Consider the following 24,511-nt stretch of genomic DNA (forward strand, 5'->3'; position numbering starts at 1 on the left):
CTAGAAAAACGCTGCTATGGCCAATGTCAGAAAAATTATTACATATGCTCTCTTCTAGGATTTTTATGGTTTCAGTTTTCACATTTAGGTCTCTAATCCATTTTCAATTTATTTTTGTGTATGGTAGAAGAAAGTGGTCCAGTTCCATTCTTTTGCATGAAGCTGCCCAGTTTTCCCAACACCATTTGTTAGAGACTTTTTTCCATTGCATATTCTTTCCTTCTTTGTTGAAAATTGACCATGTTATTGTGGGTTTATTCCTGGGTTTTCAAATTCTTTTCCCTTGATCTTGTGTCTGTTTTTGTGCCAGTAACATACTATTTTGATTCCTACAGCTTTGTAATTTAACTTGGAAGTCTGGAATTGTGATACCTCCAGTTTTGTCTCTCTTTCAAGATGGCTTTGGCTATTCGGGATATGTTGTGGCTTTGTTTTGTTTTGTTTTGTTTTGTTTTGTTTTAAAGACATCTTACTTATTTATTCAACAGAGACAGAGAGAGAGGCAGACACATAAGCAGAGGGAGAAGCAGGTTTCGTCTGGGTAACCCGATGCAGGACTCGATTCTAGGACCCCAGGATAACAATTTGAGCCAAAGGTAGATGCTCAACCACTGAGCTACCCAAGTGCCCTGTTCTTTTGTGGTTCCATACAAATTTTAGGACTGCCTATTCTAGTTCTGTGAAAAATGCTATTGGTATTTTTATAGGGATTGCATTAAATCTGTAGATTGTTTTGGGCAGTATGGACATTTTAACAATAAATTTCTTCCAATCCATGAGTATAGAATGTCATTTCATTTCTTTGTGTCGTATTCAATTTCTTTTATTAATATTTTGTAGTTTTCAGAGTCCAAGTCATTTTCACCTGTTTGATTAAGTTTACTCCTAGCTATTTTATAATTTTTGATGCAATTGTAATTGGGATTGTTTTCTTAGTTTCTCTTTCTGCTGCTTCATTATGGGTATATAGAAATGCAACAGATTTCTGTATGCTGATTTTATATCATGCAACTTTACTGAACTCATTTACCAATTCTAGCAGTTTTTTAATGGAATCTTTTGGGTTTTCTATATATCATAACATGTCATCTGCAAATATGAAAGTTTTACTTCTTCCTTACTGATTTGGATGCCTTTCCTTTTTTTCTTTTTTGTTATCTGACTGCTGTGGCTAGGACTTCCAATACGAATAAAAGTGGTAAGAGTGGGGTTACCTGAGTGGCTCAGTGGGTTGAACATCAGATTCTTGTCTTTGGCTCAGATCGTGATCTCGGGGTTGTGAGGTTGATCCCCATGTCAGGTTCTATGTTCAGCGAGAAGTCGGCTTCAAATTCTTTTCCTGTCCCTCTACCCCTCTCCCCTGCTGACTTCATGTGCACATGCTCTGTCTCAAATAAATAAAAAAAAATCTTCAAAGAAAAAAAAAGTGGTAAGAATAGACTTCTGTGTCTTGTTCCTGACCTTAAGGGAAAAGCTCTCAGTTTTTCTCCATTGAGTATGAAGTTCACTGTTTTTCATATTATTTTATTATGAATGTTGAGGTATGTTTCCCGTAAACCTACTTTTTTGAGAGTATTTATCATGAATGAGTTTTGTATTTTGTCAAATGCTTTTTCTGCATCTACTGAAATGACCATATGCTTTTTATCTTCTTTTATTGATATAATTAATGTATCACATTGATTGAAGAAATTCATCTTTTTGTCTATCAATGGTTAAACATTAAAATATACTTATCAAACAATCAAGATTTTCAAAATTCAAGTTTTTGTCATTTCCCAAGAAATTAGAGTGTTGGCTTATCATAGTTTTATAGAAACTGTGGCTTCTATCTTATTTATTTTTTATAAGATTTTGTTTATTTATTCATAAAAGACACACAGAGACAGACAGAGGCACAGTCAGAGGGAGAAGCAGGTCCCATGCAGGGAGCCTGGTGTGGGACTCAATCCCGGGACTCCAGGATCACAACCTGAGCCAAAGGCAGATGCTCAACTGCTGAGCCACCCAGGTGTCCCTGTGGCTTCTATCTTGAGTGCTTCCTCTCCACCTCGTTGCCTTGTTGTGAGCAGCCCTGTAGAGAGTCGCATGTGTTAAGTACTTGAAACCTCTAGCCAACAGCAGTAAGGAACTGAGACCTGCCAACAACCTCCAAAATGATCAGGGAAGCAGATCCTGTAGGCCAGTCAAGCCTACAAATTACTGCAGCCCCAGCTTGACTGTAATGTCATGAGAGAACCTGGTCCCAAACCAACCAGATTTCTGCACATCTTTTGAATATAGACATTGATCGTCCTTGTTCCATACTATCTTTCAAAGGTTTCCAAAGTGAATAACCTTGGAAAACAGACATACTAACTCCCACTGGAGAAGAGGATACAGTGATTTGCTGTCCAGTATGATAAATATCTCCCCTCGGGAACAAAGGTTAGGCAGGTTTGGCTGCATACCCATAAAAGATTAGAGTTTCCTAAGCTTGAAGTTCCTTAACTTTGATACAAAGCACAGCATGCAGAGAATCCACCTGGCCCTGCCTGCCTCCACAGGGCCCTTGTGGGATTTAGGGTCAGGGATAACCAGAATGGACATGAACACATGCTGTTTGTGGCTCTGTGAGTCATCAAACCCTCCGTTTCTGACTCAGGAGTCTCAGGTCTTCTGCAAGCATCTATGAAACTGGCTGGCTAACTTACCAGCTTGTAGGAAGAATAAAATCTCAGAAATATCTTGGTTCATGATAGATTTATCTTTAGCACCACGAAAAAGCACTCTTGTTTAGAGTGACTAGTTTGTTTTCATCTTATGAAAACTGTCAGTCTCATAACCATTACACTTCCTTCCTCGCTTTGATGACTAAGAAACCCAGGGAAAAATTTACACACTCATAAACTGTACAGATATATATTAATAAATCTTTATGTATTTACCTTAATGTGACTAATTATTCTTTTTTTTTAAGATTTTATTTATTTATTCATAGAGATGCAGAGAGAGAGAGAGAGAGGCAGAGACACAGGCAGAGGGAGAAGCAGGCTCCATGCAGAGAGCCTGATGCGGGACTCGATCCAGGGTCTCCAGGATCACGCCCTGGGCTGCAGGCGGCGCTAAACCGCCAAACCACCCGGGCTGCCCTAATTATTCTTTTCTATAATTTCCTCATCTATTTGTCTATTATATTCCATGAATTCTATGTGTAAAATATGTCTCAATTATGTAAAATGTTAGGATATGATTAACACCTACTTATCTTACAGGTTAAGCTCAAACAAGGCCCTCCTGCTTGGAAGCATTTCCTGATTTTCCAGGCTGAGGAGAAGCTCCTGTCTTATACTTCTCTTATGTACCTCTCTAATGTCTCAGTATGTTCTGTTTCAAAGTACAATATTTTAATTATTCATTTTCTCATTTGTCATTCCCAGGAGATTTTACTTTAAAGATTTTATTTTTTTTTAGGTAATCTTTACACCCAACGTGGGGCTCAAATTCAAAACCCCAAGATCCAGAGCCGCACGTTCCACAGACTGAGCCAGCCAGGTGCCCCTATTCCAGGAGATTTTAAACACTATGAGGAGAAAGACAGTATTCCTAGCACACAGTAACTAGATAGATCACAACAGGCAAATCAATAAAAACATGAGGGAAAAAGCAGAGAACACAGGAGACACAGATTCGAGCGAGGCCAGTTCTCTGTTCCTTGGTATGGTGTCAGAGAGAAACTCAGAAGGCTTTACCAGATTAAGATGTGGGTTTACATTAAATTCTGAGTTAATATTACCCTATAACAGAAAAACAGAGGAAGGCCCAGAAGGAAAAAGAGATAGCAAAAGGTAAATTACAACAGCAGGAAGGCATGTTTAAAATAAGATTTGAGGCTAAGAAGAAAACAAGAGAAGCATGTTGGGATCAGATTGTGAAGAGCCTTGAGAGTTGGTCATGTTTAGACTTTCATTATTAATGAAACAATGAGGTTAAGGCTGTATTGGGATCTTATGATTTTTACAGCTTTTATACCTTATTTCTCCTTACTTGCTTTGTGGGCAAAGGAAGAGTAAATAGAAATTATTTGAAATTCTTAAAGGACATTCTCTCCTCTCCCCTCTTAGCATGGGCTTTACTTTTTTAAGTAGAGATTACTTAAAAATAAAATCTTAAAAAAAGGTTTTAAAAAGGAATGACAGTGGGCATCCCTGGGTGGCTCATTTGGCACCTGCCTTCAGCCCAGGGTCCTGGGATCAAGTCCCTGCAGGGAGCCTACTTCTCCCTCTGCCTGTGTCTCTGCCTCTCCCTCTGTGTCTCTCATGAATAAATAAATAAAATCTTAAGGAAAAAAAAAAAAAAAGGAATGACAGCCCACAGTGGACATGCAATCCGCACGTGTGGCAAGGCAGACTCTAAAAGTCTAATCCCTACATTCTATAGTCTAGAACATCCCTGAATCACTTCTTAATCCAGCAAGAATGGTTTAGAACACAGTATTCTATCAATGTACCTTGGAGGTAGGTAGTCTTTAAAATGCAGCGGAATTATCATCAGATAATAAATGGTCAACGGCTGTCTTGATCAAGAGCCTAAGTACAGAGATTCACTTGATTCTGTAATTTAGGTCACAAGGTTTTTTTTTTTCTCATAACTACACATAGAGCTAAGTGTGCGATTTCACTGAAAATATATTGTATATACTAATTACCTACAAATCTCAGAATTCTCAGCTCAAGAGAGCTCACAGACACATTTTCTATCTGTTTCCTATCGCTTCTTAAATACACAGTGTCAGGCACAACTACTTATCTCTTCAAGTACCTTTGACAGGAGAATCTAAATCCTTGCTCTAGTGAATACGTTGTTAAAAAAATTTATCCTTAAATTGAAAAATACAGTCAACAGAAACTAAACATCGATACTTTAAAGTCCATTTGAGTATCTAGTTGATACACCTACTTAATAGTATGCTGTAAGATAAACACTCCAGAGGACTGGAAGAGGTGTAATTTTTCAAGTATAATTTTGTCATTTCATGAAATCAATCTTTATGTCTATCCCTCTGCATTAATTTTGGTTGTTTGTGTTGTTTTTTTTTAACAGATTTCTCAAAGAACAATATTCCCTTGAGACTTGCATGTGCCTAACAATTTACATGGGACCTTTATAACTGAAGGTCACTTTGACTCGATAACAAAATATTTGGCTCAGAATTTCTTTCCTTGGGATCCCTGGGTGGCGCAGCAGTTTGGCGCCTGCCTTTGGCCCAAGGCGCGATCCTGGAGACCCAGGATCGAATCCCACGTCGGGCTCCCAGTGCATGGAGCCTGCTTCTCCCTCTGCCTGTGTCTCTGCCTCTCTCTCTCTCTCTCTCTCTCTCTCTCTCTCTCTGTGTGACTATCATAAATAAATAAAAATTAAAAAAAAAAAAGAATTTCTTTCCTTGAGTATGTCAAATGCATTACTCTATTGTCTTCTGGCCTACAATGCTGATGTACAAAACTCTGATACCAATCTGATTTTCCCCCAAGACATATGGTCTTTCTGCCTAAACATTTTATCACTATATCAAGCAGGTTAAGGCTGCAGTGTTCATTGGGATTTTCTGATTTTTATAGCTTTTATATTTTATTTTGTGTTCTTAGCCTTCCCCTTACTTGCTTTGTGGGCAAAGAAAGAATAAAAAGGTATTATTTTAAATTCTGAAAGGGTGTTCTCTTGCCTTTTAGTAAACATGGGCTTTAGTGCAAGAACTTGGACATTATTCACATGTACTCAAAGATTCATGGCCTCATTTTTTGGTTCTCAATTATGTTCTGGATAAGATCAAATACAATATATTAAAATATAAACTGGGGAAACAATTGATCTGGGAATAGGAAAGTCTAAGTTGGGTAAAAGCAGAATTCAAAAATCAAAAGACAAGCAAAAAATAGATTTTTCTTTTTTTAGTAAATAAGAAACTTTTAAAGTAAGAGAATCCTGAAAGCAGTTCTCTATTTAAAACCAAAGGCCATTATTATATACACTCAGATACCAATACATAACTGAAAGATTACATTTCTTCAGGAAGTCAAGGCCCATTGTTATTTCTGGCTCCTACTAACCATAAGAGAGCAAGTATATACTGAAGTGCACAGCAATGTCTGACTCAACCACACAACTGCAGGTGTCTTCCCAAGCAGATGTTACATCTCTTATAAAAAATGAAGAAGAATACATTGTGAATAATCCCAATTCTCAACTATTCTCAAAAAATTTTTAGGATGGTGGGGGGGCGGGTAGAGGGTGGAATCTCTGGGTGGCTCAGTGGTTGCATCTGCCTTCAGCCCAGGGTGTGATCTTGGGAGTCCTGGGATTGAGTCCTGCATCAGGCTCCCTGCAAAGAGCCTGCTTCTCCCTCTGCCTGTGTCTCTGCCTCTCTCTCTGTCTGTCTCTCATAAATAAATAAATAAAATCTTTTTAAAAAAAAAGAAATTTTAAAAATGGGGAAAAGAACATAGGTCATGGATTCAAAGGGCTACAAACATAGGAAGTAAAAAGTCTTCAACACATGGGATCCCTGGGTGGCGCAGCGGTTTGGCGCCTGCCTTTGGCCCAGGGCGCAATCCTGGAGATCCGGGATCAAATCCCACGTCAGGCTCCCGGTGCATGGAGCCTGCTTCTCCCTCTGCCTGTGTCTCTGCCTCTCTCTCTCTCACTGTGTGCCTATCATGAATAAATAAAAATTAAAAAAAAAAAAAAAAGTCTTCAACACATATATTGAAAATAGAACTTACTTTTGAGCCTCAATCTAAAGCCTCATCTAGTTTTATAATCCAAAAGCAATTAATGATTTATAGTTTAATCATCATAAGAAAGCCTAACTCATCCACCAACTTGTGCATACTCCTACATGAAGCAACCAACACAGCAATTTAGATATAGTTAGTGGACTTTAGGCTTAGGACTTATAATCTATGCCAAACAAAAAAAGCATTAAATGAATTTATGCTCTAGGAAAAGCAGTTAAATGATTACACCAAAAAGTAAATCTAGCTAAACATACAGGGAGTCTGCAATGTCCCTTCATTAAGTTCTTGTGACAAATCATATTCTCTAAAACATGACGCAACAGTATCTTCCAAAGCACTTGCTCTTCTAGAACCCTGATGTTCTATCATCAAGAAATGGACTCTACTTCCCTATAGATCTGACTAGCTCCTGAAAGACTTCTAGCCAAAAAGAATGTAGCACAAGTGACTGCGTGATTTCTGAAGCTAGGCTGAAAGGCAATGCAGCTCTCACTTTGAAAGGTGGAGGTCTGCTTCTGGAACTCTGAGTCACTAGGTAAGAAGTCTGACTACTCTGAGGTTGCCATGCTATGAGGAAACCAAGCCACATGGAGGTGTTCCAGTTGGCAGTTCCAGTCTTCCAATTCTCCTGTCCCGGGGCCAGATATGTGACTAAATAAGCTTCCGGATGATTCCAGGCCTCAGCCTATCAAGACACTGCAAGCCTTTGAGATGTCTCAACTGAAGCCACAGACATCATGAGGCAGAGGCAAACCATCCTAGCTTTGACCTTTCTAAATTCTGGATCCATAAAATCATAAGCAAAATTAAAAGTTGGCCTAAGGCTGCTAAGTTCTGGAATAATTTTTATCCAACAATAATAACCAGACAGTCTTTGTTCTGCTCCCCACAACAACTATGTAAAACCTCCTCTATTCTGCAAGAAAGATGTGACCTCTATCTTTCCGAGACTACTACTATCTCCAAAAATCACTCATTTGATTCTTTCTTTGCCAGCCCTCTTACCTCTCTCCAGATTTCTTCTCTTCTGCCTAGAAATATGCTCAGGGTATCCTGTCTTAAAGTCAACTTTCCCTTGTTCATATCTAACTGAACCTCACCCCCAACAAGCTAAAATGTTCTCTTCATTAACTGCTAAATTTTACAAACAATCTGCTATGAGTGCTCCAGTATACCTGTTCACCTCCAAGACCTATCACTGGCCCCAATTGATGGGGTCTCTAGGGCCACTCCCTGCAGGTAGTTCACTGGCCTTGTCCTAGCCTTCATCTCCCTAAGTCTCTGGCTTACCTGAATACTGCTATTTTTTTTTTAAGAATTTATTTATTTATTCATGAGAAGGACAGAGACAGAGAGAGGCAGAGACACAAGCAGAGGGAGAAGCAGGCTCTACGCAGGAAGCCTGATGCAGAACTCGATGCCGGGTCTCCAGGAGCACCGCCATGGGCTGAAGGCAGGGGCTAAACCGCTGAGCCACCCAGCGATCCCCTGAATACTGCTATAATTAAATCCTTCCTTCTTGAAAACTCTTCCTTTTATGCCTTAGACGTACCAGTCACGGAGAGAACTTTTCCATCTCACTATATTACTAATAGAGGAAAAAATTACTATTCCTCCAGAAGTCTGATGAGAGATTCAAGTTTAAAGGCTCACAAAAAAAAAAAAAAAAAAAAGGCTCAGTGAATATAAGTGGTGCAGTGAAAAGAGCTTAGTAGCCTGAAAGGATCAATGAAAGTTGCAGAAGTAGGTAGAATGATTTTAATTAGCATATAAAGGGACAAAAGAGTAAAGCATAATCAAAATATGATAAAATTATAGTCAACCGAAACTTCTTTAAAAAAATAAACACTTTAAAACGAAAAGAAAAACAGTCTAGCAATTCCTCATGATATTTAAATATGGAGTTACAATAGGACCTAAAAACAATTCCACTCCTAGGTATATCCAAGAAAATGAAAACATGCCCACTCAAAAACTTATACACACACACACACACACACACACACACACAAAGTATACACATAAACGCACGCCCATGCACACACTAGCATATTCCTAATAGCCAAAACAGAAACAACGAAAGGTACATCAACTCATAAATGGACAAAATGTAATATAGCTGGAATACAGATTATAGTATAAAAAGGTATAAAATAATAATATATGCTGCAAAACGGATTAAAGTTAAAAAGATATCAAGTACACCAACCACAAAAGGCTACATGCTGTAGGATTCTGAAAGTAGATTTAGTGGTTGCCAAGGACTGGGAGAATGGAGACAAGGAGTGACTGCTAATGAACATATTTCTTTTTTGGGGTGATGAAAACATTCTGGAAGTAGACAGTGCTAATAGTTGCCCCATTTGTAAATATACTGAAAACCAATGAACAGTAGCCTCTAAAGTGGTAAATTTTACATTAAGTATTATCCACCCCCTTTCCAGCAGTTTCAATGAGCCACAGCCAACTGCAGTGTGGAAGCAGGGGATCAGATCCTCTTTCTGACATATCAAGAGAAGATCGTCAGTGGAAACAATGGAAACAATGCCTACATCATTCCCCTCACTTCATCTCTTCGAGCAGGCATTTTTATCATCTCATTTCACCCCAAGAACAAAACAAGAAAATATTTTGAGAGAGAGAGAGAGAGAGAGAGAATGTAACTTTTATTACGGTATATGGTAATTGTTCTATTACTGTTGTTAATCCCTTTACCTGATTTATTTATAACAAAGTTTATTACAAGCACATATATATAGGAAAAAACATGTATATATAGGGTTTGGTAACTACGTGCAGCTTCAGGCATTCTTGGGGGTCTGGCAACTCAAAAACCCTAGTGGAGGGCAGCCCAGGTGGCTCAGAGGTTTAGCGCCGCCTTCAGCCCAGGGTGTGATCCTAGAGACCCGGGATGGAGTTCCGTGTTGGGCTCCCTGCATGGAGCCTGCTTCTCCCTCTCTGTCTCTCTCTGTTTCTCATGAATAAATAAATAAAATCTTAAAAAAAAAAAAAAAAACCTAGTGGATGGGGGGGGGGAGGTGTGAATATTGTATTCAGTACAGATAATTGTTGAGAAAAAGAAACCCATCAAGTTTTCAAGTACTAATAGTCAGTACAAAGGAGAAAAAAGGAGAAAAAAATCTAAAACTCCTTTACTTCATTTCAATCTTTTCAATTCTAGGTTGAAACAGGATCTAGTACAGATAAATACGAAAATCATTCTACCCAATCCATTCTACCAATCCAGAATATCAGTGCTAAGAAGGAGAGGGATCAGACAGAATAAGGAATTCTTAAGAATACAGTTCTTTTTTATACTAGCCTCAAGAGGGAAATCAAAAATATAGGCAACTCTATTATAAACTTCAAAGTTGCTAATAAGAGACTAGACTGTAATCGTTCCCGCTACAAAAAGGAAATAATAATTATGTGACATGATAGAAGCGGTATCTAACACTAATGTGGTAATCATAGTGCAATATATAAATGTATCAAATCAACACCCAAACTTACACAATGTACATCGTACAACGTACAACGTATAATGTTATAGGTCAATTGTATCTTAGTAAAAATATATTTTTAAAAAGAGAGAAAATATATTATTCCAAAACTTGTCTTAACACTAGGTTACTAGGTTCTATTTGTAAATGTTTTAAATATTTTAATTTAGATCCCAAATAAGAATCAAACATGCCTGGGGCCCACCAAGATAAATAGTAGACAGCCCTGAAAAGCCAGAGTACAAGAAATGATGCATAAGAGTTTCAGTTTTTGGCCAAAGAAGGAAAGTAAAGGAAATTATGTTCCAGGAAGTTGGTAAGGGGACTGGGAGAGGATGAGACAGAGAAGTGGGCCATCACACTGTGGACTCTTTCTAAAAACAGACTCCTGGGCCCAGTGGTGTAGGCTGGCAGAGAGGGCTATGGGATGGCTTCAGGAACCATTCCCAGAAAGAGCACGGGGAGGTGTGGCGATACAGCAGAACAGGCTGACCCCTGCTGAACGAAGTGGACACAGGAGGCATTTGGGCAGGGCCCTGTCACTGCAGCTATCCCACCCAGTCCTGGTCTGGCACTGAGCACAGCGGGGCAGCCCCAGCAGCTTGGCCAACAGCAACCTGACTGAGCAGGGAGGAGGTCCTTGACAGACATCACATGGTGGCTCTGGCCCAGATGTCATGTCACACGCCTCTGGGGACGGGAAGACGCAAAAGGGCCAATTATGAAGGGGGCTAACAGGTTGGGACAGAACCACTGACATTTAGAATTCAATTAAGACTCCTCTATACCCCCAAATTGGAAATTTCCAGTTACACAACTGAATATGTGCAGGACCTTTTCATGGAGACAAAGAGAACTGCTGAGTGCTCAGTTCCTTGATCTGTCAAGTGGAATCCCAATCTCTGGCTGTTCTCCTACCCCCTTGACCGCTCTGTTTCTTTCAACTTGTTCTTTCTCCTCCTGTATTCCACTGGATCTCCCAAAGGTCTGTCAGTGAATAGCACCTTTGTATCTTTTTTATTCACTTAACATATCTTAACATGACTTGTTTTCCTATCAAATCTGTAGTACTTGTGTAAGGTTTGGGAATAGTCTATAAGAGCACCTCCACTTCTCCTAGAACTGCAGAGCTGAGCAGTCGCGCTGATACCAACTGTAAATCTGCAGGTTCCCAACACCAAGCTTAGCTGCAACAGTTAATAATCTGTAGGAAGAACTCACAGAACTCCCCGGTGGCTATTGATACTCATGATTACATTTCATCACAAACATAAGGGCCACAGATTAAAATCAATCAAGGGAAAAGACATATGAGGCAGGACCTAGGAGGGTCCCAAATGCAGAGCATCCAGGTGTCCTCTTCCAGTGGAGTTAAATCAAGAGTCAGATGTTTAATCAACTGAGCCACTAATGTGCCCTGGGCAGTGTTAAATTCTTTACTACACCATTTGCTAGCCACTCTTCTGAGCCCCAGATTCCTATTTCTAGCTGTCTTCTTGATATCTACACTAGTTTCTTTAAGCTAAAATGAATAAAGTCAAACTCCTCAAAATTTCCCCACCCATGATTTCATTGTTGCTGTTAATAGTGCCAAATCCACTTCTTTCCAGTAAGGAATTGAGGCAGTTTATAAAACCATAATACAAGATACAAAATTAGAAGGAAATTGGGGCAAAGAAAAAAATAGTCCAGAAACAAAATAAAATAGAATAATGCTGCAGTGAAGTTAGGACACAGAATGCAATGCTGGAAATTCTCGCTCACGTGTTACAGGAGGGTTGCACATTTGGCTCTGAGTTTTTTAGTAGCCAAATAACGTCCTAAACAAAGAAAAAATGGCAAGCAGATTCAAAATTGAGTCTTTAAAAAAAAAAAAAGGATGCCCAAAATGCACTGCTCTTCTTCTAGTCGCCCCACAGTTCAAGAGTTGGAAGATTCTCATCACTGTCATCTACATTCAGTCATTTGTCAAATGATTAAGACGCTTCCTCCATGGTGCTGCTAGCTTTTCTGACTTCTCCTTTATATATATGTATCTTCTCTCTCTGACCATTCAAGATTCACAAATTATTCTGTCTTAAATAAAGCCACTCCTTGCTCAAAATCTATAATGGTTCCTCATAGCTAAGTTTTCCTTTTTTAAACATTTCTCTTTTTTTTCTATTTACAAAGAAATATATGCTTAGTACAGAAAACCAAGAAAAATAAGACCAAGAGGTAAAACACACACACACACACACACACACACAGAATCCTATAATCCATACATAAGTAGGCATGGCAACTATTTTAAAAAATTGAAGTAAAATTTACATAAGATGGAAGTAAAAAATCTTATGTACACAATTCCCTGATACTTGACAAATGGATACACCCTAGTCAATATGAAGAATATTACTCTAAAACCTCACTAAACTTCCCATGTTCCCTCTCCTAATTATGTTTTTTGTAAGCTATATATGTAAATCAATATTTTCTCCTAGTCTGAGCCTGGTCATTCCACTTTTAAAAGTGCCTTTTAATCTGCAAATACTTTATTTTGATGAAATCAAATTATTTTTTATTTTGTAGTTAATATGTCTTGCATGTTCTCTGAGACATCTTCCCTCACTGCAAGGTTGTGAAGATATCCTCCTACTTTTTTTCTTTTTATAAAGCTTTATACTTTTAGCTCTACATTTAAATCTATGATCCATCACAACCTGTAAAGATAGCTAAAAAAATATCTACACATTTGGGCACCTGGGTGGCTCAGTTGGTTAAGCAACTGCGCCTTTGGCTCAGGTCATGACCTTGGGATCCTGGGACCAAGCCCCAAGTTTTTGGTTTCCCCGCACAATGAGGAGTCTGATTCTCCCTCTGCCCCTTCCCCCTGCTCATGCGTATGCACTTTCTCTCTCTCTTTCTCTCTCAAATAAATATTTTAAAAATATCTACACACTTATTTGATGATCAGAAACAATCAAAGACGTCTACTCTTACCACTTCTACTCAACTTTATGCACAGAGCAAGCAAGCAAGAAAAATAAAATGCATAAAGAATGTGAAGAAAACAAGTATCTGCCATGAAATGATAAATGACCTGTGCGCAGAGTATCTTAAGAAATCTACATACACACACATGAACTATTCTGTGTTTCTTCAAGGTTTTTTTTCCCCAACATATGTTAGGAGCTGGCATTTTAAATTACTTCATGAAAAAATAAATAAATAAATAAATAAATAAATAAATAAATAAATAAATAAATAAATAAAAATAAAAAAAATAAATTACTTCATGTACAAATTTCTTATCTTCATCTTTATCCTCTACGTGATGCTCCCAAACTCCTCTTCAACCTAATCTATGCATCAGCTTTTAGCATGCCATGGGCTTGGAAAAGCAGGGCACTTAGCGCTTCCCAGAAATGCCAGTCCCAGCCTCCAGGACTGGGTCAAAGAAGAATCCTGCACCATCAATAAAGTCTTCCTCCCCACCCACCCCCGCCTTATAGTTAATTAACCACACAATAAAGGTGAAAAAGGCTATTTAAGTAGTTTTTTGATCTGGTCTCTTCAGTCACTACTCAGCCAGATTATTCTATTAAGTGCCATGGACAGGTTGGGAAGGCAAGACCAGTGAAGGCTCTGGCACTAACTAGCTTATATTTATTCTAGTGGCAAAGTTCTGAGCCTACAAACTCCTAGAGAATGGGGGCTGATTTCTCACTCACCTGTGTAATCTCTGTAGTAAAACACAATACTTTATACATAGTAAACCTCAGAGAATTGAACTGTCATGCTAACTAAAGTTTAGTGATCATACCCTCGTCAGCAGCATTTCATAGTACCAGTGGGCCTATCAGGTGTCAGAATCTCCTCAGTCCCCATGAAAGAAATGCAATGAGGCTGCCTGCAATTAATTCAGAAGTATCTATTACTTTGTTCATAGAGATAAGCAATTTCTTATTAAGGCTTCAGGTAAGCCAAATTGAGCCAACAAATTTTAAAAATACATTCAACCAGGGTAAGATTAAGTATGTACACAAAATTAGTGGTTTTAAGGAAAATAACTGTGAATGAATAAAGATGATCTTTTTTATGTTAAAGAAAGGATGGGCAGCCCGGGTGGCTCGGCGGTTTAGCGCTGCCTTCAGCCCAGGGCCTGATCCTGGAGACCCGGGACCCACGTCTGGCTCCCTGCATGGAGCCTGCTTCTCCCTCTGCCTGTGTCTCTGCCTCTCTTTCTCTCTCTCTCTCTCTCTCTGTCTCTCATGAATAAATAAATTTTTTAAAAAATCTTTGAAAAAAAGGAAAAAAACAAATTAAAGACTACACTTCGATAAAATACAAGCTGTAAGACATTGGTTTCTAAGGCAGTCCCTATGTAAGGTATAGTGCTTTCTTATTTTAAGAAAAGCTGAAGCTATAAATGTTCTGTTCTAAGTCCTAGATTGTAGGGAGGGACAAGGCCAATGAAAACATATAACCACTAATCACCGACTTTACATTCTGAGCATTATTCATAGATGGAAAGGCAATTTGTGTGTAAGAAAGTCATTGGACGTTTTTCTAGTGTGTGAATATTTATACTGTTTATCCTATGTTTTGAAGAAGATATTGCTAAGTTTCATAAGAAAAAAATGGATGCCACTCAAATGGATAACAAATAAGACCTTCAGAGCATGATGGATAATTTTAAGAAGATCCAGGAAGAAATGAAAGATCTAGATTCTGACTTGTGTCCACCTCCTCACTCTGGACATGCCTTCCAAGACACAGAGCAAACATCAGTGCCATACGGCCCTTAGTTGTAGAGCTTAACACTAGAGGCAATTCCTTTATCCAACAAAAAAAAATATTTGTTGCACTGTAGAGAGTACAAATGCAGTGGGGTTCAAAAATAGATAGCCCCTGAGTACAGGGAATCTCCCAGACTGAGGAGAAGCAGATCACAAATGAACACAAAAATAAATGTATAATTACACACCATGGTGACTACTGGGGGATGGGGGAGCTTTGGTAGAGACTACTGGGAGGTACAGAGCTTGGAAGGGCCTAATGAAGATGTGATTAATGGTTCAAAGAAGGCCTTTCTGAGGAAATGACACATGCTTACCAAGTCAGACCACAAAAGTGTTGAAATCGATATTTCCAGAAATAATACACACGATAAAATTGCACAAGGCGCCACCTTATTGAAGTGTGATTTAAGGGAGCCCAAAAAAAAAGCAACTCCAAGGAGACAGTCAATGCAGGCAGGATGGTACAACAAAACAATGTTCCTACCGTCACCACTAACCTAGTCCTTGTAGCAAATATGTGCTGATGGACAGAAAAATGTTTACCCATAAGGTAGTTCAAAGCAGCTAATTCCCCTTCCACAGTGCTTCTTCAGCCACCCAGTATGCAGTGAATGGAGCCACTTCTCAGGGCTAGCTTTGGAGCTTCAGATGCAAGGCACATACCTTAGCCGAGCCTGATGAGGTTCTGAAATACTTGGGTGAGTCCGGGTCGTACTGGCTGGCGTCCCAACTCAAGATTTACAGTCCAGCTCAGGAACGTCCACCATGCGCCCCTGGCCATTCTGAGGCAGGTGGTAGAGTCACGCTCTGAAAACCCTCCCTGCACCACAATCTCCCCACAGGAGGAGGTTCTACTCTAGCGAAGTGGCTTTATGCTCAAACTCACAAAGCGTGCACGTATTGCACAAGGGCCTCCCGGAAGTGTCTGTTCATTGGCTCACCCTGTGCCCGACCCTTGTTATCTCCTGGGCTTGGAAGTAGGAATCTGAACAAACTGCCCAGCCTGCTGCTACAGGCCTAACCCGAGACAACTGATCAGAGGTGACCCTGAAACGAGACAGGAAGAGAGAGAGGCCATGCTGACGCAGCTCTCTCCCCAGAGGCCAGGGAAACAAGCCCAACACAGTTAGGCAGCAAAGACCCCTCGGGGACCAGCATGAAGGGGGTGGCAGGAAAACACACATGGGAACAAACTTCAGAGGAGACCAAAGAACAAGAACAGGACACATGAAAATAAAATTCACATTTCTTCAGCACTTTCTATGTACAGGCAGCATGGCACATACTTCACACATCTGTCACATTTTCATCCTAATAAAATCTTAGGTGGTAATCTGTTATATTACACAGAGAGATGATATTATATCGTAGACAAAGGAAAGGAGCCTGTCTGAGGACACAGAACTGGGAAGCCAGATCTTGAACCCACGACTCTCAGGCACCAAAGACCATAATCCTCCTGGGTTTGGTGGAAGAGCAAAAAATAAGATGAGTGGGAACAAGCCAGCTGTGAAGAAAGAGAATGCACAGCCAAAGAGAAAGGAGCACTGAGGATGCTTTAGCAATATTAGAACTTTAAACAGCACCCTCCGTGCTCAAGTGGCTGAATGGGGAAAGACTTGTAAAGAGATAAAAAGGTTGGTTGGTCACGATTGATCCAGAAGGGCAGAGATCCAGATGCTTACCACAGCTATTGTGGGGTGCTCAGATTCCAGGTGACTTTGCTCACTCCACCCCGATGTACCTACTTCCTAAGGAGAACAAATATTTCTTTTGTGAAGAAATAAAACAGGTAGTGTGTTTTGTTAGTGGTGTTTTATTTTACTTTGTGAGTACTAAAGAGTAGCTGGTAGGGCAGAGATTCTCTAGGAATGAAGTTGAAGAAAACAGAAGTGACGGAGGACAAGACACCTCCTCAGACAACAGGAATCCCACCCCTAAACTGTAAGAGCCATCCCTCCCTTGCCCCCTGCCCGAAAAATTCAGTCCCAATCACTAGACAGGGCGGGGTAAAAAGGATATCTGAGCACAGTGTGACTGGTGATTCATCATGTACAAGGAAATTAATCAAATAATTAAACGTAATGAAGATAATGACAGTCTAGCCTCTTACTGTCAAAGAAAGAAACCCAAAAATACAGAAAGGGAAAAAACTGGGCTGAATCCCCTGGTATTAGGCTAGAATTAGAGATATCTGATTAAATTCACATATTTTAATATATACATAAGCAAAAGTAGAATTAAATATAAATACAGAAATACATATAAGAGGCCCCTGGGTGCTCAATTGGTTAAACATTTGCCTTTGGCTCAGGTCATGACCCCAGTGTCCTGGGTTCCAGCCCCACATCAGGGCCCCTGCTCAGTGGGGAGCCTGCTTCACCTTCTCCCTCTACTGCTCCCCCTGCTTGTGCTCACGCTCCTTCTCTTTCTCTCTCTCTCTCTCCCCGTCAAATAAATATATAAAATCTTAGAAAAAAAAAAGAAAGAAATCTATATAAACATAAAGGGCTGTGCTAAGAAACCTAGAAGCACTGACACCCCAACAATGATAATCATACCTAATGCCCAGATCCTGTTTTCTAAATACTGTCCCCCACTAAAAGGAACCAGGTATCCTTGTAGAAAGAGCAGATTCCAGGGCTGGAGCAGGGAAAATACAAGATGAGTCAGGAACAGTTTACTGTACTTGCAAGTAAGAAAGTGTTCAAATGACAAGACATCTCAAAAGAACACAGAACCAATTTGAAGGAACTCCTAAAGGCCAAATTTGAGATAAGCCAAGCATCAAAACAATTAAGGGGAGTAACTGATTAGAAATCACTGAATAAAAAGGAAATCCATGAATGAGTCCATCTGAAATAGCCAGAAAGACAGGGAGATAGATGGGAGGGAGTGGTGGGAGACTGGAAGAGAAAGAAAGGAAAGGGGGAAGCAAACAAATTAGTTGGCAAGGGGATACTTATTTACAGTCTCAAAGAAGGAACTCTCAACAAAATACTTATTATGGGTGTGGGTGTGTGTGTGTGTGTGTGTGTGTAACTTCGCAAAACAGTGCCCTACCTGATAAAATAATGTGCAAAGAGAATACTTCTCACAGAGCAACACTTTTGTGATATTCCAAATCAAGAAACATGGGGGCACCTGCTGGGTTAGTCAGTAGAACATGCCACTCTTATTCCCGGGGTTATAAATGGGAGACCCATCTTGGGTACAGAGATTACTTTAAATAAAACAAAACCTAGAAAATAAAACAGTTTACCAAACTAAGAAACAGTATACAAAATAACTGGCCTACAATCTTCAAAAATGTGGAAGTCACGGGGATCCCCGGATAGGTCAGTGGTTTGGCGCCTGCCTTCGGCCCAGGGCATGATCCTGAAGACCCGGGATCTAGTCCTACATCGGGCTCCCAGCATGGAGCCTGCTTCTCCCTCTGCCTGTGTCTGTGCCCCTCCCCGCCTCAGATGAATAAATAAATGAAATCTTAATAATAATAATAATAATAATAATAATAATAAATGTCAAAGTCAAAAAAGCAAGAAAAGACTAAAGAACTATTCCAGGTTAAAGAAACAAGTGTTAACAAAGAAAAAAACAAGCCCAAACAAGTTATTGCCCCCCCCAAGATAGCAAACCAAGACTTAATTATAGTTTCAACCTACCCTAGGAATGTGACCTTTTAACAATCAACCAGAAGTTTCCTGATAAGCACAAGTGAGGTAATCTGCATGATAAAAATTCTGCCCCTCCCTCCCCCTCAAAGGAAGATATCCTGGCATGAAATAATCCCCTTCCCCAGCCCCTAGTAACTCCAAGCTCTCAGTTTTTACAACTCCCAGCAGCATCTCCACCTGCTAGATGCAGATGTTGTAGCATTTGTGAACTGCTTCATAAAGTCAATTAGATCTTCAAATCTACTAGGTTGAATTTTGTTTTTTAACACAAGAAAACAAAATGGAACATGATTCTGGGAAGGACTGGTCTCATATAAAGGACAATACTGGCAACTGGCAAAAACTGAATGGATGGTGAGGAATGAATGGCAGAATTGGAACAATGTTAACTTCTTGATCTTGATGGTTGTTCAGTGGTTACAAAGAAGAATGTATTTGATTGCAGGCAAAATATACTAAATAACTCAGGAGTGAATAAGCATCATGTTGGAAAGTTAAAGTCTATTCTTGGCTGGAGGGTGGGGGTGGGGCACAGTTCTTGTCCCACACATTCCCAATCAGTTCCACAGACTCCTTGAATGCATTTATGTCAGCTACCTTAGACAAACGGTTTTGATCTATATACAAAAGTCACGGAGTAAGGCATCTGTTACATGGACCAGAAGCCAGGAATGAGAGAATGAGAGAGAGAGAGAGAGAGAGAGAGAGAGAGAGAGAGAGAGAGGACAAACCTGACATTCTCTCACATGCTATATAGTCAGGCTGACTTTAATACTCTTAGATGTTTAAGTTCAATAAATGTTACCTAAAATCAGCCCTGACTGTGAAATTCTTCCTTCATAGCCTTTATTTCGGTCTGGGGTATCCACTGTGCTGTTCTACAGAAATGGTAAAGGGATAAATAAGAGGACTGGTTATATCTCCTGACCCACATGCTGAAGAACCAGATGTGAGGCAAAGAATCCTCATTCTGTCATGGTGGTACCCATGTGAAGAGAGAACAGAGGGCTAGCTGAGAGCAAAGCACGAGCAGATACCCCACAAATGACACTACCGCCCCCCCCCCACGTGGGATATGTGTGACATTCCTCGGGCACTCCTGGCTGCCCTAAAGCTAAGGGAAAGGAAAAACTATAGTTAATTCATAGATTATAGTCCTTCAGTTTATAAAATGTCTTAGTGATTCACAAGAAAACATTCTTATCAATAACCTAACTTCCAGAAAGAAACTCCCAATTATCTTAATGTTAATGCTTTACTAGAGGGAAAAACAACCTTAACAACCTTAACTTGACAATGGCAAGGCCTCCAGTATGTGCTAGGTCCTCTTTAGAATGCAAAAAATCTTTTGAAAACCTCCCTCTCCCTATTGCCCCCAACTCCCAAGTATATAATCAGCCACCCTTAACCACCCTGGGACAGCAGCTCTTCCTGCTCCTGGGCCCTATCTCTGTTCTTTAATAAAACCACCATTTTGCACCAAAGACATCTAAAGAATTCTTTCTTGGTCATTGGTCCCGTTCTCACCCCACCAAACCTCACCTATATTCCAAAACTACATCACATGTGCTAGAAAGAACTGTTCCTACAGACCAACCTAATGCTTTGGCCTAAGCAGTAAAATAGAAAGACAACTGTCTGCATCTCCTGTTCATACAACGTCATTTCTGAACCAAGAAGTGCCGAGTAAGAGGGAGGCTGTAAAACCTCTTCTCTTCACCTTTCCACAGACTCTGTTATGTTCCATATTAAATGGCAAGGAGCTTTAGAGTCATAATCACTCCTCATACAAAAGATCTACAGTTCTTTTTCTAAAGAAAACATGGATTCCATGCACAGAAACCCACATCTATGGAACAATCTGGTTAGAGTGGAAGTTCTTTCTTAAATTTTTTACAGCAGAACATAAATTTTCTCTTCCACCTAATAGGTAACTAAAAAGTACAATGTTCCATAACCAGTACACGAATGGCTTGCAATCACTGGATAAGTTCATACAAGACACTAAAGAGCCAGACACTCACTAATGCTCTACGGCCTGAACCGTATCCATCTTCTACCATCGGTTATTATTCTGTATAGAATCTGATTTACCTTTAACTTCATCTGTAGCAAATCAGTGTTTCATCAATTGTTCAGAAGCTCAGACTACTGGACTATGATTATTTTCTCTTAGAATGAAACTCCAAATGAGTAAGTTAAGTAAAAAGAGGAGTCAAATGGACCCAGCAACTTCCCTTCCTCCTACATTCATCTGGTCTACACACAGAGTCTGGATCACTCTGTTTTCAATATTCATTATACAACGTGGTGCCTTGTAGGAGTGTAACTCTATGTTCTTGAGCTTTAGGAAGCATCAATACAGGAACACTTCACTTCAGTGGATTTCTGTGTCTTCTGAGAAATCACAGCTAAAAACATAATCCACTGTGTCACACAATGGCATAACCCACAGAATGTCTTTTTCATTGAGCACAATGCCAGGAAAAAGCCTGTCTCTGTAAACAAATGAGCAGGCTTTCTTTCCACGGACAATAAATACTATGAAACTCTACGCTATACAGAGAAAGGACTGGTTCCTTGTTAGTCTTAGCAGCCTGAAAACTTAAAGTCAAATGTCTTACACAACAGCTACATTGGCTCACATCAGGAGCCTGGGACCTTCAAGTCTATGCTCTTCGTAGATGGCTTATTATGTTTTTATCTTTAATTGTTCTGTTGTTTTTTTTTTTTTTTAAAGATTTTTATTTATTTATTCATGAAAGACACATAGAGACAGACAGAGAGAGAGAGGCAGAGACACAGGCAGAGGGAGAAGCAGGCTCCATGCAGGGAGCCTGACAGGGGACTCCAGGATCAGGCCCTGGGCTGAAGGCAAGTGCTTAACCTCTGAGCTACCCAGAGATCCCCATGTTCTGTTTTATATTATCTTTAATTCCATTAGACTTAAATCCCCTGTAAAGTACCCAGAGTATGTACATACATATTTTCTATCTCTTACAGTTTTCCTTCTGAAATCTCTTACATTTTTGGGTATCATTCTATATTTAATGGCCTAGAAATTAAAAATGATACTGACGCCAAGAGGTTAACTGAATAAAGACCAAACAATCTGCATGGTTAACTTCCCAGACACCAGTAAATGGGCTCCGGCCCCATGGCTCCGGCCCAGCGGTGCTCGCACATCACCTTTGCAGTAGTCGGCAGGGTCCTCCTGCTCCTCATCGTCAGATCCCAGGATCTCCTCCTCTGGCTCTGGGGGTGTGGGGTCCGGCAGAGGCGGTGGCGGTGGCGGAGGTGGTGGTGGAGGAACTAAGGGAGCTTTCTGCTGAGGCTCCGGCCTGAAACAGTGGAAGGAAAATTCCTATTTACTTAGAAGCCAATCTTGCATCATGGACACACACGAGCGTTTTTTGATACAAGAGAAAAATAAAGCTGGTCACACACTAAAGAAGGAATGCTGATTAATGTCACTTTGTCATTTTAGCTGAATTCAAGTGATGTTTCAACATACAGGTCAGGAGGAAAAAGTTAGGGGATCCCTGGGTGGCGCAGCGGTTTGGCGCCTGCCTTTGGCCCAGGGCGCGATCCTGGAGACCCGGGATCGAATCCCACATCAGGCTCCCGGTGCATGGAGCCTGCTTCTCCCTCTGCCTATGTCTCTGCCTCTCTCTCTCTCTGTCTCTCTGTGACTATCATAAATAAATAAAAATTAAAAAAAAAAAAAAAAAAAAAAAAAAAGGAGGAAAAAGTTATACTTTGTAGACGCGTTTTCACTCAGAGATTCAGTATTTCTTAAGTCCTGACAATATTATGAAATATAAGTGAAATATGAAGAGTACTCACCCTGCCCCCCATGATACGCAGCCTTATTAACTAGTTAGAACACATCCCACAGAGATTATAAAAAGACAGATGGAAGCAGCCCTGAACTTAAAACAGGACTTATTTTGGACTTGTTTTTATTATTTTAAAATTAAATTCTATAGAGATAGTAAGAATGTGGCTAGGTTTCCTGGATGACTCCTAAAAGATGACTAATATATGCTGTAGCTGACACACAGTTATTTTCAGTAAAGAACTCAGTTATCTATCAACCTCGCTCATCAAGAACACTACCCCCAAACTAGAAATGAAAAAGAAAGCAGCCGCTATCGCATATGGTATAGTCTGTATACATTAATGCAAGGTTTGCAAGGGTGCAAAATGGTCATTTCTAATTGTCACACAAAGGCTACATGATGTTTAAGTATGCTCTTTTACAAAAGATGAGAAAACCTGTAATACAAAAAAAAAATTTTTTTTTTTTAAGCTTGAGAGATTACAGATGTAAACCTTTCAGGTACCTAGAAACTCAGGGGCATACTGAATACATGTACTTATTAAATAAGTAAAGCATTCATAAAGCACCTCTATAAAATCAAGCTTTCACTTATTCTAAAAAATCTAACTGCTATTTCTGACTGTGTCCTTCTGGGGAAACTTGAAGCCTTGGTTACAACTCAGGCACAAAAAGCACATCTCTCCTTTAAACAATAAGCTGCCCTTAGTAGCAATGGGACCAGCACTGCTGTCCAGAGCTGTGTGGGTAGGAAATGGGAAGGGTCCAGACACCCCACAGAATATAGAGGTGTTCCCTGGACAGACTTTCAAGAGGGTGAGCGGGACTCTCTAGTCTGGGGAGCAAGGGGAATCCCACAAGGACGAAAGGGATAGCCAACTGCTCTTGGTTTTGGCCTGTCCAGTACCCATGATTCTCCTTTAAAAGCACCTCTGAGACACTGCTACTCTCGCACAATGGAAAGCTGGTTCCAGGTCCGCTCTGCTCACTGTAGTACAGCCTAGGGCACACAGAGCCAAAGCTCACCCAAGAGCCCCGGTACCTCCAGGTCAGCGGTCACAGAGAGAAAATTGATCTGCAGCTGCCAGTGAGAGGCAGGGCCAGCAGAGCCACCCTGACCGCTGCCCCCGTCCCTGACTAGAAGCCAGACCTCTAGATTCCTGCCAAATCGAAGATCCTCCAAATAGCATTTACTATATTGCCTCTAGCCTAAGTTAGCTAGAGTTCACATACGTGGTTTGCCACCAAAACTCAAACTGCCACAGGTCACAAAAGGGGGCAGGGATGGAAGGCAGCAGAAACACCAGCATCGTGGGGAAGGAGCAGGGGTCACAGCCCACGGGTGACCTTAAAGGCGAGCACCGGCAGGTATGAAAATCATTGGCAGAACAACTGAAGAACACTTAAATACTGAAATGACTTGGGTTGACTTCTACTTGCTAGAATTTAGTTAGAGGCAAAGTCACAGCCCCTTGGGTGATGACATTGGAGCATGGTAGTGATGGCATTCCGAGCTAAGCACTGCTCCTGGTGGAGCACTGGAAGGGAATACTCACCACCCAACACCCACATCACTGTCAGAATACATCCAAAAATACATCCAACAGACCTTATGGAAGTTTAATAATCTTTCTGGCAGCCTTGCAAATGCTCCTTCTCTTTTTCACACACACGCCTTTACTACAAGTAGAATGCTGCTGGACAAAAGCGAGGCCTGAAGAAGGGGAGGCAGCAGGACGGCACAGCGGGAAAGGAAGGCCAGCAAGACACGGTCTTATGCGCCCCACTCATTCTTCAGGGCAGCGTGCGACACCTCCCTAGTGGACAAATCTCGGTCAGAAAGGCTTTGAAAGTTGGCTCTTTCTTCCTTAGACATTTTATATGAAAAAATGGGGAGATTCTCCGCATCTAAAAGAAAACCCATCCTATTCCC

The 24,511-nt window shown here is 40.4% G+C and overlaps 1 protein-coding gene across 23 annotated transcripts in view; it reads right to left on the minus strand.

Moving 5' to 3' along the window:
- The window catches only part of SRPK2 (SRSF protein kinase 2), a 255,065-nt gene that overhangs the window by 66,606 nt on the left and 163,948 nt on the right, over window positions 1–24,511 (minus strand). For 22 of the 23 annotated variants that reach the window (XR_012014172.1, XR_012014173.1, XR_012014171.1 and 19 more), the window contains one exon: window positions 21,927–22,078. Coding sequence is in view for 16 of the 23 variants with exons in the window: in XM_072791512.1 (XP_072647613.1) it covers window positions 21,927–22,078 (152 nt within the window). In the remaining 7 variants the exon portion in view is untranslated. Of the gene's footprint in view, window positions 1–15,723; window positions 16,089–21,926; window positions 22,079–24,511 lie in introns of those variants that run through there. The other variant, XM_072791517.1, reaches the window with a different exon arrangement.

This window comes from Canis lupus, chromosome 21 (genome assembly GCF_048164855.1).
Source record: "Canis lupus baileyi chromosome 21, mCanLup2.hap1, whole genome shotgun sequence".
Lineage (NCBI taxonomy): Eukaryota > Metazoa > Chordata > Mammalia > Carnivora > Canidae > Canis > Canis lupus.